This window comes from Acomys minous (genome assembly GCF_964271855.1).
Source record: "Acomys minous genome assembly, chromosome: 4".
Taxonomy (NCBI): Eukaryota; Metazoa; Chordata; class Mammalia; order Rodentia; family Muridae; genus Acomys; species Acomys minous.
In genome coordinates this window covers 48,852,992-48,863,821 of record NC_140486.1, presented here as the reverse complement: position 1 = coordinate 48,863,821, position 10,830 = coordinate 48,852,992, and the positions used below count along the sequence as shown (strand labels likewise).

Here is a 10,830-nt window from a genome sequence, read left to right as displayed (position 1 = left end):
TCCTAACACGTAGAGAGGCACCAAAGAAAATTCTTACGTCACCGAATACTCATTCTCTTGGATTGGCGAAGGAAGTGTGAGAGAAAACCATCGACTGGATTACACTATGACCGAGCGACAGCTATGAAAGGGACAACATAAAGGGAAAAACCCAAGGAAGCAGGCGACATCACAACAGAATGGGTTTAATCTGAGAACACCGCGGGCGGAAGAGAGGTCTCCAGATGCGGGAGACCTGGCTTTGCTGACCCGAATTGACAAGGCGTAGGTCTAGGGCAGCGCAGGAGGAGAGCAGCACCGGAGGCCCTGGATCTCGAGATTCCCGAGAAGAACCAGAAAGACTCAAAACCGCTGTCAATGCGGGAGTATTTCAGCTCCAGCTGGACGGTGCAGACACCAAATCGTTGATCTGGAGACCTTTTATAAGTTCCTTTCTTTCCCAAGGCCCCTCAAGCGGGTGGAGGGTGGGGTGGGGTGGGGGGGCGGGGGAGGAATCCTAGCTTGGTTGAGTAACATAAGGGAGTCTAATGTCCAAAAGGTGCCAGGCTACAGAAAAGGGCGCCAAGACCACCCGTGGCTTAACTTTCTTTGTTGTTCACCACTTTGCCCAGGGAAGTGTCTGTCTGTTTTCCTATCTCCCGTGGGGGGCAGATCAGTTGCTAGGTAACGCTATCTCTGGCGGGGGAGGGGGGCGCTCTTCCTTGCAGCTCAAACTTCCTTATCTTTTAGAATTTCCTTTTCCTACCTTTTAAGTCTGTTTCTTCAAAGAACTTTGTGACCCTTAGGCGCCAAGGCCATTTGTGGTTCTGGCAGCCCTTGGTTTTAATGGTGGTTTGTTAGGGAACTGTATTTTTGTATTTTGTTAGCCCAGGAGGGAATGCACTCCCCGGTTTGGGTTTGTCTATACCAGGGTTTAGCCAATTAAAAAAAAAATCTTTTAGGCCTCTCATTCTCTCGGAAGGCATGGAGAATGGGTTTGTCTTAGGTTTCTATGCTGTGATAGAACACTGTGACCCCAAAGCAACTTGGGGAGAAAAGAGTTTATTTCATCTTACACTCCCAGGTAACGGCAGTCTGTCCCTGAGGGAAGTCAAGACAGGAACTGAAGTAGAGGCCATGGAGGCGTGCTGTTTCCTGGCTCGCTCCTCCTGGCTTACTCAGCCGGTTGTCTTATAGCATCCAGGATCACCATCCCAGGGATGGCACCATCTATAGTGAGTTGGGTCCTTCGGCCTAGAGAAGGCACCGCCGCCTCGTCCACAGACCGATCTGTTGTGGGCATTTCCTCTGTGGCTAGGCACTGCCAGAGCTCCTTAGAAAGGGTAGGGGTGAGGGTGGGTGGCAAGAATCTAGCAAAAATAAGTTATAAATTACTGTGGTTTCTGGACATTGTCACCATTTAACCAAAATGTAGGGACTTTACAAAACGGTGTGCCTAGGCACACGCCTTTAAGCACATCTTTATTAAATAAAAAGATTTATTTTTATTCACCCCCCCCAAGTCCTTTTTTAGGGAGCTCTGGCTGGCCTAGACCTCACTGTGTGCCATGGTAACCTCAAACTCACGGAAATACTTCTGCTTTTACTTCCCCAGTATTGGAATTAAGGCATGTGCCACCACCCTACCCAGCAAGATTTATTTTTATGGTTATGTCTAGTGTGCCTGCATGCGTTTTTGTGCATTATATGCATGCAGGAACTGGAGTTACAAGTGCTTAGTTGTGAGCTGCCTAAAGCGGGTGCTAAAAATCGGACCCAGGTCCTCTGGAAGAGTAGTAAATGCTCTTAAAGCCATCAAGCCCTTAATGGAATATTATGCTTCAAGCATTTAGGAAGCGGAAGCCGAGTAACTGGTGAAACGGGCTGTTAGACTGAGCGTGGAGGACACGGAAGTAAGTCGTGTTTGTTGAGCAGATGGTGACACCCAAGGTCCAGATCTCTTTTTTTTAGCCTGAGCGCCCTAGACATCAAAGGCCATCCAGGAGCTGGGGAATTGCGGCTTGGCCACGCCCTCACACAGAGACCCGCCCCCGGTGCAGAGTCGGAACTTTTTCACTGTTGGCCTTCGGCTTCTGTTCAGCGCCTGCGCAGTTCCAGCCTTTCCGGGCGGCGCTGTTGCTCCGGAGCCCTGCGGTTTCCTTTGGCTGCAGGATGTGGAATCGGCGGCAGGGCCGTCTCAGGACGCTGGCGTGCGGGGTGGAGGAGCTGCGGCGCCGCCGGCGGGAGCGGGAGGCAGGTGCGAACGAACGAGGAAGTCAGGGGAATGCGAATGTGGCGGTTGGGAGTAGGGAGAGGAGATCCCTGGTTCTGAGCCGAGCGTGTGCTTCCCCTCCTTAACTGAGCCGTTCCTCTGCCCCCAGCCCTGCGGAAGGCGCGGAGGGAGCAGCAGTTAGTCAGCAAGAGGCTGCTGAGGGAAGATGCTCCGGAAGAAGCCGGAGGCCAGAGTGCGGTTGTGCTTCTTGGGGAAGCCGAGGTGAGGGGGCAGGGCAACCCAAATCTGAATGCCAGGATCTAGCCTGTACAAGTCAGTGCCCCCCTTCCTTACATCAGCTTATCATCAGTCAAGTCTTTGCCTTTTGTTTTTATTTCTGGAGTTAGCCCGGCGCGTGGTGACGCACCGCTTTAATCCCAGCACTCCAGAGGCAGAGGCAAGCAGATCGCTGTGAGTTTTGAGGCCAGCCTGATCTACAAAGCGAGTCCAGGACAGCCAAGGCTACACAGAGAAACCCTGTCTCAAAAAACATAACAAAACAAAACAAACAAAACAGAAAACCCAAAAAAACCAGAAACCAAAATCCTTCCGTTGACTGCAGCTGACATATCAGTGACTCAACCCAACCACAGTCTAAATTCATTCCTGAAACATACTGGCTGCTTTTATCTTTTCTTTTACTTTTACAAAGACTTATACTACATCTAAAGTTTGTTTTCTTAGTCTCACAAACTAGCAATTCTCCTGCCTCAGTTCAGGTACTAGAATTACTAGTATGCACCATCATATCCAGCATTCCAACTAGACTTAACTGAACCCTGTCTTGTCATTGTGTGAACTCAGGAGCAGGCTGCAGCCCGTTAGAGAGTTTGCCTAGGACGCTTCAGGCCCTAGATTGAGGCCTCCGATGTGAACGGATGGGGCCAGGAGGCAGGTGTGGTGTGGCTTACCCGTAATCCCAGCGCTTAGCCAATTTCGGGTATGTAACAAGACCTTGTTAAAAAATAAATTAATTAAAAAACCCCAGACACTTGCACAATATCTGGAATAAAGCTGTTTATTCTTTTTGTTGTTGTTGTTGTTTTGTATGACAGGGTCTCTCGAATCCCAGGCTGTACTCAAACTGCAGCTGAGGGTGACCTTGGACTTTGATTCTCTTCCACATCCTAAGTGCTGGGTTTATAGTTGGTCATCACCACACTGGTTTATGGGGGGGTCTGGGAACCTAATCCAGGAATCTGAGTGAGCTAAGCAAGCCAACTGCGCTCCATCTCTAGCCCAGACTTACTGAATGAATAAATGAAAGTGTCTGTACACTCAGTAGGCGTTCCTTATCTCTCAGTAGTGCCTGTGTTGGCAGAGCAGTTGCTGCTAGGCAGTGACACTTACTCATTGTGCGCTCCCTTTATGCTAGGGCACTGAACATTGAGGCACACAAAGACTGGCAGGATAGGGTTCAAAGGGCTCAAAAACCAGTAAGGGAAACAGATTTCCTACCATCTTTATCAGAGGAGGAAACATGAGGCACAAGAAAAACTCAAGTTTGTTGGAGGAAGCCAGAAGGTGCTAACTTCCCTGAGGGAGGCCATGAAGAACAGACATCTGAAAGACACGGGAGTCTGGAGTGTACCACAGGCAGAGGCCGTCGCTCTGCAGACGCTGGAAGCACTGAGACCTGTTATTGCAGATGGTGCTGGAGTGGAGTCTGCATGGGAGGAGAGCTGGAGGGAGCGAGGTTTTGCCAGGTGGAGAGGTTTCATATTCTTGAATATTTAATATTCTTGAATCTTTAACATTATTCTGGAAATAGCCCTGTAAGAAGGCAGAGTAGATATCATTCTTATTTTTGCAGATGATGAAACAGGTTCAGATTCTTTGGAAGTCAGTGGTAGGGCTGGTAGGTACTAGGATCCCTTGCCTCTCTAACCTGTCGAAAAGATGGTGCTTAGGGGCTGGAGAGATGGCTCAGAGGTTAAGAGCACTGGCTATTCTTCCAAAGGTCCTGAGTTCAATTCCCAGCAACTACATGGTGGTTCATAACCATTTGTAATGAGATCTGGTGCCCTCTGAATACTGTATAAATAATGAATAAATAAATATTAAAAAAAGATGGTGCTTAACAGGCATATTAGTTTGTTTTGTTATAGTGTCTCTTTCTATGTAGCTCCAGCTGTCCCAGAACTCACTATGTAAACCAGGCTGGCCTCAAGTTTGTTTGTTTTATGCTATAGAAGAATTTATTAAATGGGCATGGAGAGAGGAAATGGGGAGGGGTACCCCAGAGAGAGAGAAAGAGAGAGACAGACAGAGACAAAGGAAGAGAGTGGAAAGAGCGCTGGCCTCAAGTTTGACAAGAGCTGCTTGCCTTTGCTGGGATTACAGCTTGTGCCACCAGGCCAGGCCATACTGTTACCGCTACCAAATTCTTAGTATGTAGTGATACTGAAGATGTCACAGATGAAGTCCGAGCTTCGTGGCACTCGCATGTCATCCCTCCCCTGTTCTGGGACTCAGGTGCAGCAGCTCCTTCGGCTAGCCCAGCGGGGAGCAGATGAAGCGGAGAGGGAGAAGGCTCTGCTCAGCCTCCGCAGAGGCTTGCAGCACCCCGAGACCCAGCAAACCTTCATCAGGTCAGTGTGGGTGGTGCGGGTGGTTGGCTGGGGCTTTCCAGGGACAGAGTGGAGGGGACAGACCATGGGCTTAGCAGGGTTCTGGTGTCATTCTTGCAGGCTGGAGGGGAGCATGCGGACCCTTGTAGGGCTCCTGACCAGCAGCCGGGCCCTGCTGCAGCTTGAGGCAGCTCGGTGCCTACATGAGCTCTCTCATTCTGAACAGTCAGCAGTCGCGGAGGCCTGCCTGCCAGCTACTTCCTACCTCCTCACCTACCTCTCTGGTCACAGCTCAGACTTCATAGTAAGGCCTGCTTCTTTTAACTTTGCTCTGGGCTTAGACTTCATGTATGCCTTTGGGGCCAGCTTGAGCTGGCAGGTATAGGAAAAAAATTTTTTAAAGTGCCCATATGCATTGCCACTCCTTTCTTGTGAGCTTCAGGGACAAGGGACATGCCATCCTCCTCCTCCTATCCCTGGTTTGGTGTGAGATGAGCCCAGCCCAGTGCTTTTGTTGCCTGCTCTCAGGAGCTGTGCCTGTATACCCTGGGGAACCTTATCGTGGAGAGCGAGGCTGTGAGAAAGCAGCTCCTGCCTCAGGGCATCGTCCCAGCCTTGGCTGCCTGCATCCAGGTGAGTGCTTTCCTTGGTCTCCCCAGCAAGCCTCCTCTGGCTTCTCTCCACAGCTCTGCTGGCTTTGCAATGTAGCTCCAACCCATGTCAAAGGGTTGAATGTCTTCTGGATCCTTCTGACCCATTTTCCACTCAGATCCCTACCCTGTCTGTTTCTAGTCCCCCCACGTGGCTGTGCTGGAAGCCCTTGGATATGCCTTGTCCCAGCTGCTACAAGCTAAGGAAGCTCCAGAGAAGATCATTCCGTGAGTAAAATGATGTCTTCAGATGCCCAGCCATGGTTGACCCTCTTGGTAGTGTAGCCCATGGGTGCTTCATCAGATCTTCTCTTCTTTTTTGTTTTTCAAGAGAGGGTTTCTCTTGCAGTCATCCTGGCTGTCCTGGACTAGACCAGGCTAGCCTCTGCCTCCTGAGTGTTGGGATTAAAGGTGTGCACCACCACACCCAGCTTGATTTCCATATTTTCAACTGCCTATAACTGGCTAGGGAGAACTTGAGGTTTGGATAGTTTTCACTCTAAGTGTTTGAGAGGAGCCGCTGCTATTTCCATGGTTCCCGCTCACAGTCTGCTTCTGTGGCAGCTCTATTCTGGACTCCAGTCTTCCGCAGCACATGCTACGACTGATGCAACCAGGCCCGAAGCTGAATCTTGGGGTTGCTATGGAGTTTGCCTGGTGCCTTCACTACATCATTTGCAGGTAACAGGCCAATTGGGAAAATGTCTTTCTTGGAGCTCCCTATATACGACTTAAATCTTTGGACTGAATTTAGTTTCTGGAATTGCTTTGGTGAGTTTTCATCCCTCTGTGGTGCTTTCTTTTGCTCAGGAAACCCACAGACCTAGGTTGGTTTGTAGCTTAAACGTACGACTGACTTGACAGTGACTGCTTGCTCCCTGTTAACCAGCCAGGTCAACAATGCTGCGCTCCTCAGCCATGGGGCTCTGCCCACCTTGACACTGCTGCTGCTGGACCTGGCTGGGGCTGTCCAGAGAATGGATGATGTGGGACTGGAGCTGGTAAGGGGAAAGGGTCTGCGGGGCTTTCCGAGCACTCTGCCCTTCTCTATCTGCGGCCTCGCTCTCCTCACACTACCCTCTACTGTCTGTGCAGCTTGCGTGCCCCGTGCTTCGGTGTCTAAGCAACCTGTTAACAGAAGTGCCAGTGGGGGCTCTGGGAGAGCAGCTGGAGCTCGGAGACGAGCGGGTTGTGGCAGCCTTGTTTATCCTTCTCCAGTTCTTTCTTCAGAAACAGCCCACCTTGCTGCCTGAGGGTCTCTGGCTCCTCAACAACCTCACTGGTGTGTATTATGGCTTTTTCTGCCCAGGCCTAGGCTTTTATTGTCATTAAAATATTTATTAAGACTAAAGGAGGGGAGCGGTCTGTTAGGAAACAAAGTACAGATTGGAGGGAAAGGCAGAGAATAGGGGCAGGTGCGGGGCTGATTCAGATATTAAAGGAGGGGCCCACACCTTTTGCTTACCCTATCAGCGAAGGTCTCTTACCTCACAACCATCCTGCAGGGGTCCTTGGGTGAAGACCATCCCCTATCTACCCACGGTGGTCAGGCAATCTTCTCCTCCCTTCAGGACGGGATTCAAAGCGATCTCAGGGATCCCTACCTCTTGCTCAGGGTTACCCACCCTACACCTCTTCCTGTCTTTCAACCTTAACTTGTTCCCCGCCAAAGATGCCTAGTAAATAAATTTTTAAAAAGCTCCATTAAAGCGTCAGAAAAAATTTCCAGGGCTGGAGAGTTGGCTCAGCGGTTAAGAGCACTGACTGTTCTTCCAAAGGACCGCCGGGTTCAATTCCCAGCACCCACATGGCAGCTCACAACTGTCTGTAAATCCAAGATCTGACACCCTCACACAGATATACATGCAGGCAAAACACCAATGCACATACAATAAAATAAATTATTAAAAGAAAGAAAGAAAAATCTTCCATATGAAGTACACTTCTTGCAGACCCACCTAGCCAAGGGCCTCATCTTCTGACCTAGTCATTCGGAAAATTTTGGGGCAGGTGGCCACCCTAGGCGTCATCAAGTTCCTCCAACTAGGAGACTGAAAAATGCAGTAAGAGCTCCCCCATGTGGACACACAGTTTTTTGCACACCTGAGAGAGCATCTGTACTCAAGTGAGTCCCCTTAACTTCCTAGGATGCTGAGTACTGAGTACCATGCATCTACATGCTACAAACACACTTTCTTTCACGGCATCTTTAGCTCCTTGGTAGCCAGACCTTAGAGCTTGAAGCTACTGGAGACAGGAAGTAGAAATAAACTTTTCCAGTTGTCCTGGGAGAAGAATCAAGGGCAGGTATGGGTACCTTGGGAGGAGATCCTGTCCCCTTCAAGCCTTACCAGAGATCTGGGAATGCTAGGTCCTCAAAGCTGTAGCTAAGGAAGACTTTGATATTCATATTCCCCTGGGGGTTCAATTTGTGGCCAGGGGCCTCATGGACTAGGAGTATAGGGGAATAGAGACTCAAGGAAGATGCCAAAGTATTCTTGCACATGCTCCAGGGACAAGTTGGCAGCTATCAGAGTGGATACTGTTTCTTGTCCTTGAAGGTCCATCTGCCTCCCATTGGGATAGTAACAGTGCTTGCTTCAGACGGAGCAGGATCTGGACCTCTAAACACAGGGTAGTTCTTCATGGCCTAGGCTGTAGTGACTGGAGGGTGGCAGTTCAGAACTAACGGTATTTCGTGTGACATTTCCCTTCTCAGCAAACAGTCCTGCTTTTTGTACCTCCTTGCTCTCTCTGGATCTGACTGAGCCCCTCTTGCAGCTGTTGCCACAATCAAATGTGGTAAGCATGCTGGTATGTATTGGTATCAGAAAATGTGAACTCATGAACTGCTGGTCAAAGCAAGTAGGAAGAGGCATGGGCTGTCTTAAGTACCCTTAACTGAGAGCTGGGAGGTGGCGTGGTTTGGTTTCAGAGCTAGTACAGTCTATGTCTTTAAGCTAGACTACTGCTTATGGCCCTTGGGCAAACCAACAAACTACTGGAAGCTTCAATCACTTCCCTTATAAATGGGTAATATCTCAGAGGTGGTTGTGGGGATTACATATAAAAGAGCCTGTTAACAGTGCGTGGGCACACAGTCAGCCTTGCTAATACTACCATAATTCTTGGTTTTTCATCCTTGGGGGTGTGTCTATGTCTGCAGGTGCTTACTGTTCTGTGCAATGTTGTAGAGAAGGGTCCAGCTTACTGCCAGCGGCTGTGGCCAGGGCCTTTGCTCTCCTGCTTGCTCAACACACTGAATCTCTCTGACACTGAAGTAGTAGGCCAGAGCCTGGAACTGCTGCAGCTGCTGTTCCTGTACCAGCCAGAGGTGGGTTTGGTTTCCAGTCCCTTACCCAGAAGCCACGGATTTCACCGTGGCATTTTGGCACTGATGACTGCATTTCATCCACTGTAGCACCCTTCTCTTTTAGTCCCTACCTGTGTTTGTTTCTCTGGGCAAACACTGCCAACTGCATCTTGTTAGGACTGTACTATCTAAGGAAGTGGGCTGGCCCATGGAGCTACAGGACTTGGGTTTTAGGGTCTCTCTGTTGGTCCTTTTCTACCCTCAGGCTGCCCAGGCCTTCCTGCAGCAGTCAGGGCTGCGGGCCCTAGAAAAGCATCGGGAGGAAACCCAGCTCCAGGACAGGATACACGCTCTCCAGCAGACAGCCATTCGTGGATGATGACGTGGCTGCTTGCTGTCACCCCTGGCCCTATTCATCCTAGGGTCCCCTATTTTGTTTTAGAAGCTGGTGGCTTCTGTGTACCTGAGTGTGTGGTCTTGCACTTGAAATCGGTCTTATTTCATCCTCGTAAGCAAGTTGGTTAATGACATGTGACGCCACAACTGGTGGTTTTGGATGAGAAATAAAATTATATTTTTATATCAACCTGCTTTTCCTCAGTGTTTGCATGCTAAGAGGGAGAAGGTAATGAGGAGGAGGAGGAGGGCATTCCGAAGCAGCACTGCCCCGCGTAGGCTTTATAAGGAACACAGAGCACCTTTCCCACGGTCTTCAGTCCAGCAGATCCTGCACTCTTGCTCAGAGTCCTCGGTGGAGTCGCTTTCAGGCTTTGCCACTCAGCACGTTCTCCAGGGCTCTCCTTACCTCATCAGCACTCAGATTGTTCAGAGACACGCTCTTCTCTTGGCCAAAAGCTGAGGAGAGGTGATGTAAGTGAATATCCCGCATAATGGGGGCCACAGAATTATAAAGGGTCTCTTTCAAGGTTGTTAGGCTAAGACAGGAGAGGGGTACGGCTCACTGAACATGCTGGTTCATGCGTACACAGCCAGTTCCAGGCTGGCTGCGGCAATAGAGTCCAACCCCGCCTTTTTAAAAAGTGGTTTTGCCGAGCTTAGTATTAGCCTAGTGAATCTATCCAGGAATCCCTTGTCCTATTGGAATTTTGTATGGGAAGAAAGGTGTCTGCGCGATGTCTTAAGGTCACTGGAGGCATTAACTACTAGGCTGGGGAGGGGGCGGGTGGGAGTCTAGCCTTGGCTGACCACTTTTTGGCCAGCAGTAGTCCACTCTGAACTGCAAAAATTCCTGGGTCTTACCCAAGACCCGGCCAGGCCCCATATATACGTTCTCAGGAATACAAGAATAAAAAGCACCGGGCGTGGTGGCGCACGCCTTTAATCACAGCACTCTGGAGGCAGAGGCAGGTGGATCCCTGTGAGTTCAAGGCCAGCCAGGTTTACAAAGCGAGTGAAGGACAGCCAAGGCTACCCCGTTTGGAAAAAACCAATCACTCAATTAAAAAAAAAACAACACACAACTAAGTAAATAAGGATTTCTTCATCAGCGCCAATATGAGTTTTGCTCCCCCAGCCCCGTTTCCCCAAGACGTGGGGAGGCCCCGTCTTTTCTCTAACCCGTATTCTGGGACCTCCGGCGGCCAGAACTTACCATAGCGGGCCCACAGCTTGGGCTGCACCTCCGAACACTCGCGGATTAGAATAGGCAGGCTGGGGTGCGCCTTCTTCAGCTCCACATAACGCTGCTGGATGAAATCCCTGCAGGGACGGAGGGACCCGCCGCTAACGCGCTGAAGGACCGACCTCGCCCCCGCCCCCACGAAGGTCAAGGTCATAACTCCAGCTCCCGAAGCCCACTCGCCTCCCCCACGCTACGCCTCACCTCACACCCTGGCTGCCCGGCGAACGCTGGCATAAATGAACGCGAATTTCACGCAGCCCCAGCTTCGCGCCGATCGCTCGGCTAGCAGCGGCGGCCGCCATCTTCCCGACCAATAGCGGACCCCCTAAACCTCCGCCATAGATTGGATGACGCAGGGAGGGGCGGGATAAAGCTTAGCCAATGACATGAGACTATTGCAGCGG

The 10,830-nt window shown here is 50.4% G+C and overlaps 2 protein-coding genes across 4 annotated transcripts; one reads left to right on the top strand and one right to left on the bottom strand.

Annotated features, from left to right (window-relative positions):
• Window positions 1-1,351: 1,351 nt before the first annotated feature.
• Window positions 1,352-9,370, top strand: TMCO6 (transmembrane and coiled-coil domains 6). 3 transcript variants are annotated; one of them, XM_084780359.1, is made up of 12 exons: window positions 1,352-2,236; window positions 2,361-2,473; window positions 4,643-4,842; window positions 4,942-5,125; window positions 5,350-5,454; window positions 5,614-5,699; window positions 6,036-6,152; window positions 6,361-6,472; window positions 6,567-6,753; window positions 8,191-8,273; window positions 8,638-8,805; window positions 9,050-9,370. In XM_084780359.1, the coding sequence occupies exons 1-12, from the start codon at window positions 2,152-2,154 to the stop codon at window positions 9,161-9,163; spliced, it is 1,554 nt and encodes a 517-aa protein (XP_084636485.1). In that variant the 5' UTR covers window positions 1,352-2,151; the 3' UTR covers window positions 9,164-9,370. The 3 variants fall into 3 exon arrangements, with proteins under 3 accessions (XP_084636485.1, XP_084636484.1, XP_084636486.1); XM_084780358.1 differs by having other exon boundaries at window positions 1,354-2,236; window positions 8,191-8,285; XM_084780360.1 differs by having other exon boundaries at window positions 1,476-2,236; window positions 4,727-4,842; window positions 8,191-8,285.
• On the bottom strand, window positions 9,335-10,786 carry NDUFA2 (NADH:ubiquinone oxidoreductase subunit A2). Its single transcript, XM_084780362.1, has 3 exons — window positions 10,628-10,786; window positions 10,397-10,503; window positions 9,335-9,639 (listed from the first exon to the last, which is right to left on the bottom strand). Exons 1-3 carry the CDS (start codon window positions 10,726-10,728, stop codon window positions 9,548-9,550), a joined length of 300 nt encoding a protein of 99 aa, XP_084636488.1. The 5' UTR covers window positions 10,729-10,786; the 3' UTR covers window positions 9,335-9,547.
• Between the last annotated feature and the right edge of the window lie 44 nt (window positions 10,787-10,830).

Excerpts from the sequence above, each read along its gene's own strand:
- TMCO6 (XM_084780358.1), top strand. The coding sequence starts at position 2,152 with ATGTGGAATCGGCGGCAGGGCCGTCTCAGGACGCTGGCGTGCGGGGTG. Across the intron at positions 2,237-2,360 it reads CCGGCGGGAGCGGGAGGCAG|CCCTGCGGAAGGCGCGGAGG; the intron begins GTGCGAACGAAC and ends CTCTGCCCCCAG. Across the intron at positions 6,473-6,566 it reads ATGATGTGGGACTGGAGCTG|CTTGCGTGCCCCGTGCTTCG; the intron begins GTAAGGGGAAAG and ends CTGTCTGTGCAG.
- NDUFA2 (XM_084780362.1), bottom strand. The coding sequence starts at position 10,728 with ATGGCGGCCGCCGCTGCTAGCCGAGCGATCGGCGCGAAGCTGGGGCTG. Across the intron at positions 10,504-10,627 it reads CCGGGCAGCCAGGGTGTGAG|GGATTTCATCCAGCAGCGTT; the intron begins GTGAGGCGTAGC and ends CCGTCCCTGCAG. Across the intron at positions 9,640-10,396 it reads CAAGCTGTGGGCCCGCTATG|CTTTTGGCCAAGAGAAGAGC; the intron begins GTAAGTTCTGGC and ends ACCTCTCCTCAG.